The sequence below is a fragment of the Aplysia californica genome, unplaced genomic scaffold, assembly GCF_000002075.1.
Source record: "Aplysia californica isolate F4 #8 unplaced genomic scaffold, AplCal3.0 scaffold00037, whole genome shotgun sequence".
Taxonomy (NCBI): domain Eukaryota; kingdom Metazoa; phylum Mollusca; class Gastropoda; order Aplysiida; family Aplysiidae; genus Aplysia; species Aplysia californica.
This window is the reverse complement of record NW_004797307.1, coordinates 1,327,780-1,335,752: the sequence shown is the minus strand read 5'-3', so window position 1 is coordinate 1,335,752 and position 7,973 is coordinate 1,327,780. Positions and strand designations below refer to the sequence as shown.

Sequence of the window (7,973 nt, the reverse complement as noted above, 5' to 3'; positions counted from 1 at the left end):
GCGTTGTATGGCTGCATGCTAACGCATGTGTACGTCTGTCTGTGTGTTTGCATGTACCGGTACGTGATTCTATGCGCACACAGGTGTGAGTGTTTATGTGAGTATGTGTCTTTGTGTGTCTGTTCGTGAGTATGCATGTGTGCGTGTCTATGTGAATACATGTTTGCTATCTGTAAATGAAATCTTCCTATTGGTCGCTAGATTTATTTTTTTTTCGTTTTCCAAACAAAAAATCAGCAACTGATATTTAAAAAATAATTAGAACATTCTAAAAACAACTTACACCATTTTTCCAGTTCGGTCGCCGTGTTCGAAAGAGGCGGGGCCGGGAGGTGTTGCCGCCCCCTGACCCCGCTGACCTGGCCAAAGGTCAAATCGTCACGGACGTGAGAAATTCTGACGACATGATTCAGGCTGTGAGGGACAGGATGTGTCTGTGGCCTACGGGTAAGAGTGGGTGGTCGGCAGGTGTTCTGGTGTGGTTAGCTCTTTCTTTCAAAAGTATCGTCCTTGTCTCTGCAGTGGTTTGCCTCTTCTTTCCTGTCAGACATGTCGTCCCTATCTCCCTTCCTTCTTTGTTGGGTTTATAACTCCCTTGTAAGACCTCTAATCTTCGGCACTTATGTGACCTTATTGTATTGCAAGTGCTGTAAAGCTCTTTCTTTAACAAAGTTCTTATCTCTCTCCTCCTCTTTTTCTTTTTTGTGTTTCAAGTGCCGCAAAACTCTAACTAAAACTAAACCTTCTCTTTACTTTGTAAGTAACTTTAGTAACACCTCTAATCTGTGGCTTTTGTGTGAACTATTTGTTTTATAAGTACCGTTAAACTTACTCAAAGCTAAAACAAAATTATACAAAAGGTAAGATGGTTTCGCGCCCAATCACTAAGGACATAGGTTCAAATCCATCTGTATCTCTTTGTCTCTGATTCTGCCTGCTTTTCCTTTTTTTCTTTATATCTGTTTCTGTATTTGTCTTTCTCTCTGATTCTGCCTCTGTCTCGCTCTCTCTCTCTCTCTCTCTCTTTCTCTCTCTTTCTCTCTCTCACTCACTCTCTCTCTCTCTCTCTCTCTCTCTCTCTCTCTCTCTCTCTCTCTTTCTCTCTTTCTTTCTCTCTCTCTCTTATCCACATCCTTTTTTCAAAATTACTTTTTCAAAAATCTGTCCTATAGCAATCTCTTCTTCCATACAAGAGTTTATTTTATTACCCTTTTTCATTAAGCTTTACGAAAAATTACGACCATGTTATAAAATTACGAGTTCATTCGTTCTAATGGAGTTACCACCCTTTTACTAGACACAGAACCAAGTATTTGAAAAGCAGGGTCACAGAGTACGAGTTTTTAGAGGATTTTAGACAATATTATCCCAGGGAAGATGTCAAAAATTTGAACCTCATTTTCACTGTACACAGTAAATAAGTAGCTTTATACCATATAACTCTAGTATGAATCGCTCTGGGCTACTACAAATCAAAGTACTTATTTTTACTAAACGTCGTGTACTCCCGCCTATGGAAAGCTATAAATGCCAGCCCTCATTAGGTCTCTTTGATCTACGAGCCCACTCAATAACCTATACCTGAGTCCACCTCGACATAAAGCGTGAAAGTCCCATCACGCACAGCTTGCTCAGTAGCTCTTGGGTTATAGTGTCCGCCTGTCAACACAGAGGCCCGGGGTTCGATCCCTAGTACCCCTGTCAGCGTCTGGCTATTTTAAAAAAATGTTTTCTGTACTTTTTGATCCAAGAATAGCTAGGTGGGATCGAGCACCTAGTCTTCTCAGAAAAGGAAGAAAAAAGAATTGAAGTAAGATATTAAAGATCTTTCGGTGGTTCTTAAATTGAAAAGAGTTGACCTTTCGAGCAGCTGAAAGTGCAAAATTCAATAGCTGTTATGCCCCTTGTGTCAGGATGTAACATCATGCGCATTATAAAAATGAGCATGTTCCGTCTCTTGTTGTGTAAGTTCCTACTCAAAACTAGGGCCACTCTTAGCAGTATGATAAATTATAGCGAGAGTCACTAAGTAAACTGAACGTGGGTGCCTGTCAGGAAGGGGATGATTTTGTGATTTAAAAATATATTTTATCAGATAAACAGGCGTGTACGTGAAATCAAGTGCACCGTGAGATGGAGAACTTGCAGTCAGTTACGCCCTAAGCTTTAACTTACTTACTTATACTTTACTTTTTCATCCTCTGTTGCCGGTGGGCTACGAACGGAGATCCAGTTTTCTACGGTGGGCCAGCTCAACAGCTCTTTCAATTGGGATATTATAATTTCTAAGGGTTTCCTGGACTCCTTAAATCCACCTTTTGCGTGGCCGACTAACAAGGGTACGGAAAAAAAGGGGAAAAAACGAAGTTGGTGGGGGTCGGGTGGGGGGGGGGGGGGTCGAAGATAACTCTGCTTTTACTGCTAAGTGTGCCCGCCACCTAATATAATTCATGTAAAATATTGTGAGGCATCGCGGTGGAACCAGTCTCTCGTCAAAATATTGGTATCGAAGAAAACGGTATTTTTTTCAAATTTGCCTTCTTTTTTTTTTCTTTTTTTTTTTCTTTTTTTTTGCTCAACTTTAACGTTCATTTAAGAAGAAATTCCTGTGTGGATTTTACTGACAATTGTTGATTAATGTAAGGCATAAAAAATGTATATTTACATTTTCCAAGGACTCTCGAGCTTTGAAATTCACCAACTTTTGGCAGCCATTTTCTCTCTAATTTTACCTCTGAAAACAGGTGAACCCCACTTATTTCATCAAAAAAATATCTCGACTTCTGCTAAAGATAAAAGTGTCATTTTTTCATCGAAAAGCAAGAAAAATGAACTCCCCTTAAGATTATATTTGTAATTCCATACGCTGAAAAAAAATGACAAGCTCCTCGTTACACCGCGTTGTGACGATTAATTAATTGTCCTGTGTGTACAGGGGACGAACTGATCTGTCTGCTGACCATGGTCCAGTCGGAACAGAGCAGCGAGTCGTGGCGGGACACCGTACAGCCGCCCCCAGCCCCACCCCCTGAGGAAACGCCGGAGGAGATCCCGGACAAGAAGTTTGGCCGTGGGTGGCAGTGTTGTTGTTGTTGCTGTGGAGGTTGTTGTTGTGGTGGTGGTGTTGTTGTTATTGTTTTTGTTGTGGTGGTGGTGGTGGTAGTGGTGTTTTTTGGTGTTGTTGTTGTTGCTGTTGTTGCTGCTGCTGTTAAGGAGGGGGTGAGGGGCTGGTTTATAAACCTATCTCGGTAACTATGGCCTTTTTAGATAAGGCCTTATAGCAAGGAGGTAAAATAAAACTTTTATTTTTCTGTTTTCAGTCTACGGTTGCCATGGCAACGACCGCCATATTGAAAATAAACAGCTTTCATAAAAGTAAAAAGGATTTTTTTATTTACCAACCGAATTTGTTCAAATGTTCATTGATAGATATACCCAATACAAAATTTCATACAGATGGGATCTTAGATGTCTTGAATAAGAAAAAAGTTACGGATGGATAACTGACCTATCCCCTCTGAATTCGATTACATATTCATTCATGTAAATCACTCATGAAAGCATCAATTTCATTTTCCACCTATATAAAGTTAAGTTATGGTATGAATAGGAAGCCCTGAAAATTTCATTGGAATCAAAAAGAAAATTAAAAAGTAGATTTTTTTTTTAATCAAAAATTTTAATTAAAAAAACCGAAACATTCTGTTACCTAATAGGCAAAATGGGAGTTCTCGGACAGAAAATTTGAAATATGATGATTGTAACACAAAGAGTAAACACTTTTAAGACTTACACTTGATTGTACTATTATAATACGTTAAAAAATCCGGATACCATAAATTGACCAAGAATCGTCAATTTAAAACCAGCCTCCCCCCGTCAATTTCCTTCTGAATTGTTTGAAGCCCCGAAGAGCGTGCTTTTCACCAAGGCCACCACCTCTAATATTTTTGTTGCTGCAATTGTTGATATTTCTGACATTGTTTGAAGCCCCGAAGAATACCAAAAAAGCCTAAAATATATGAATTAAATTACTTAAGACCAGTCGCTCTTACATCCATTGCTTTCAAGTGCCTTGAAAAATTGATCCTCTCTAATATTCTAGGCCGTGTTCATGGAAATCTAGATCCATTCCAGTTTGCATACAAACAAGAGAGGAACGTAGAAGATGCTGTACTTGTTTTTAGTGACTCTATACTGAAACACCTTGAAACATCTAAAACGTATACGAGGGTACTTTTTGTAGATTTTTCCTCAGCATTTAATACAATTCAACCGCATATTGTCATTGAAAAACTTCTGAGTCTGAGAGTTAGTCATCATATCGCTGCATGGGTCCTGGAATTTTTGACAGGTAGACCACAATATGTGAAGCTAAACAACACAAAATCTGACACAATTCTTTGTAACGCCGGCGGTCCTCAGGGGTGTGTTTTGTCACCAGTTTTGTATACTATATATACCAACGATCATAGAAGTATGTATAAAACAACACGCTTAATTAAGTTTGCAGATGACTCCGCTATTATTGGATTAATAAACCATGATGAAAAAGAGAATTTCGAAGAAATATGTAGGTTTTTTAATGGTGCAACTCAAATTTTCTAAAAGTGAACCTCTCAAAAACAAAGGAAATGATTTTTGATTTTCGAAGAGAAAAACCAACAATCCCACCACTCGCAATTGAACAAGAAACTGTTGAAATCACGGATTCATACAAATATCTTGGCCTTACAATAGACAACAAATTTACATGGCAAAACCACGTAAACAATATCGCTAAAAAAGTAAATCAGAGGCTGTACTTTCTGAGGAAACTAAAGTGTTTCAATATGAATCCATCCATCCTTCAGATTTTCTACACCACCACAATAGAAACTTTGATAAATTTTGGAATCACTTGCTATGGTAGCAATCTGGGAAGGCAGCACATTATAAAACTAAATAAGTTGATTAAAAAGGCATCAAGAACAATTGGTAGGGACCTAAGTAACTTTGAATACCTGCACAAGACAAACGTTCTAAAAAAAGGCGGAAATAATGCTTAGTGACCATAGCCACCCACTGACATCGGAATTTCAACTATCGACCCGCAGTAAACGATACATTTCCAAAAAAGCAAGAACAGACAGATATAGAAATTCATTCGTACCAACTGCAGTGAGGTTATTGAACACACAGTGCTACAAATGAAACAGAGAGAGAGAGAGAGAGAGAGAGAGAGAGAGAGAGAGAGAGAGAGAGAGAATGAATGTGTTACGGAGCGGGTTGTCCCAGCCCGTGAGACTTGTATTTACTTGGCATAATGTCCTGTCTTGTTGTGCGTTTGCGGGAGTGCACCTTTAAGTCTAACTTTTGTAACATCTGCTGCCATTGTTAACGACCAAGACAAATTTCTCACTGCGAGATGAATAAAGATTGTCATTGTCATTGTCATTGTCATTGTCATTGTTGTTGCTGTTGCTGCTGTTATTGTTCTTGTTGTTTTTTGTGTTGTTATTGTCGTCGTCATCGTCGTTTTTTATGTCGTTGTTGTTCTTTTTGTTGTTTTCAATTGTGCTACACCTATCAGTAGAAACAGACAGTCACACAAGTGGATTGCGCACATTATAGACTCGTACACTTAGACCATGCACTGTCATGGCCGCCGGTCTTCGGTTTTAAAGAAACTTCGTCGCGAAGCGTGCGCATTAAGAGCCGCACCTATACGCCCAAATGAAGGGCAAAACACCAGCAAAGCTTAAGTCAATTGCAGCCGGCTATTTCTCCTCTCCCCCCAAAAATCCCACACTACTTGTCCTCAAATTAAGTCCAATATTACACTCCACAGAAAACCGGAAATGCTTCAGAGTGAACGATCTAGGATATCACACTACATGTCTATGACTAAGATGACGCGACGCACAGTTTATTTAATGTTATTTCTCCGTTTCTCTTTCTATCAAAGGCTACTTTTTTCTGCTCGACCTTCCAGTCACAAGGCTAACGAACGTACTTGTTGGCCGTTGACCCTAGAGCGCTGTGACGTGGTATCAGAAGTTTGTTTTTCTTCCTCCTTCTTTCTATCCTATATAATTACTATCTTTTACTTGACTCTCCTCGTCTGCGAATGTGATGTGGTGGCGCTGAGTGTTTGGCTATTTCTATTTCCAGAAGTTTCGTCTGTTTACTCGGTTGAACCTGAAAGGTAGGGTTGAAACTCCCCACACCCCAACCCCACCTTCTCCCAGCACCCCAAAGATCTAAACTTATTATTGTGTCAAGAAGAGCGTTAAGCATTAAAATTTGAGAGGCAGCGTGGTGGAATCAGGCTCTCGTCATTTTTTGGGATGTAGAGTTATTGGTATCATCTTAAAGCCTGTTCGCTTGTCTTTATTTGGTTCAAAAAAATATCCATTTATCTTGAATACAAGTCGAGATATTTGCGAATGAAAAAGGTGGGGATCACCTGTTTTCAGAGGTAAAACTAGTGAGAAAATGGCAGTCAAAGATTAGTTATTTTCTAGCTTAAATGTCCGTGGTAACTGAACATTTAAATTTTTTGTGCCTTTAATCAACGTTTTTAAAAAAAATCCACACAGAAATGAGTTCTTTAATGGGCACGATAGGTGTTGAGCTAAAAAAACAACAATTTGATAAAAATTAAGAAACCTGCGGAAAAATACAAGTTTCTTCACTTTGATTGTTTGACGAGAGCCTGATTCCACCACGCTGCCTCACATTTACAATTACAATTACTTACAACTACAATTTTATCTGACGTCTTCTCCCCTGTCCTTGTGACCTATCAGGTTAAAGAAATAGCAAACAGGTTTTAGCACGTTCTGTGTCATGCTTCGATATGTCTCTGTATTCTTTACGACATATTAACTACACACAAATTATTAATGGCTCTAAAAGAGTTAGAGACTATGATTTGTATTTGTGATTTTTTGGTGAGATTTAATTTAGGAATGAGTTTCTGCGGTGCAACAACACATCGGGGAGCCCTTATTGTCTCTTGAGCGTATTTTACAGGAAAGGTGCTATGAATGTTGATAATTCAATATTGATTTGGATTAACCTGAGACTGAATAAGAACTATCATCAGCAACAAAAGTCTCTTGTCCACTACAGCTGACTAACAGTTAACGAACTGCACCTGTCCACTATTGACCTGAATTCTTTCTTTTTCTTATTCACCAGGGAGGAAATAGCACTGAGAAATTATGCTTTATGTGAGGTGTGGATCTGCCTTGAAGAATGACACAACGATGCGAACACCACTCCAGACCGGCCTTCTTAGAATATTACTTGTCTCTAACATTTTGTTTTCGCGAAAGTCAATTAAAATGTTGTTAAATGATTATTAGTAATATTACGTCCTTATTCATACGTTATGTGTCAACGTTTTCCCGTAAAAGCATTTCTTCCATTGTGCAGGTGTATGTCTAATGTATATGTATTGCGATGTGTTTGTGTTAGAGTGCATGCTTAATGTATCTTTTTTATAGTTGAGGGTTTTACTGCGCTCGCAACTGCATAAGGTCATATGAGCGCCAACGGGTGGGTGTCAACAGAGAAGTCTTTACAGGGAATCAGACTTATTCTGCTCACCTCTCTAGCTTCAACAACACAAGGTCTGCTTCGACTATCAAGGCACTCCAAAAAAGCAGGTCACCAGAGAGTGACAAAGATACAAAAGAAGTAGAGGAAAAATGACAATAGTAAGGTTCCCTGTTGTAGATCAGGCACCGTTATGAGCGTGACATGAATCAGCCCATTTACAATTCTACTGTGCTTGAACGAAAAATGTCCTCCCTTTGGGAATGGCCTAAAGACACTACAGTCAGTGGCACTGCCCCGGTGGCGGTTTAATGTATGTGTTATGTGTTTGTGTTCGAGTAAGTATGTGTATGTATGTTTGAGATGTCTCTCTAAATGTGCGTCTGCGTGTGTGTGTGTGTGTGTGTGTGTGTGTGTATGTGTGTGTG

The 7,973-nt window shown here is 39.2% G+C and overlaps 1 protein-coding gene across 1 annotated transcript in view; it reads left to right on the top strand.

Moving 5' to 3' along the window:
- The window catches only part of LOC101863722, a 16,325-nt gene extending 8,980 nt beyond the window's left edge, over positions 1–7,345 (top strand). Inside the window, exons 2-4 of the mRNA XM_005091901.1 lie at positions 297–447; positions 2,936–3,070; positions 7,186–7,345. Coding sequence (XP_005091958.1) covers positions 297–447; positions 2,936–3,070; positions 7,186–7,196 — 297 coding nt within the window. The 3' untranslated portion in view covers positions 7,197–7,345. The remainder of the gene's footprint in view (positions 1–296; positions 448–2,935; positions 3,071–7,185) is intronic.
- Positions 7,346–7,973: the final 628 nt, after the last annotated feature.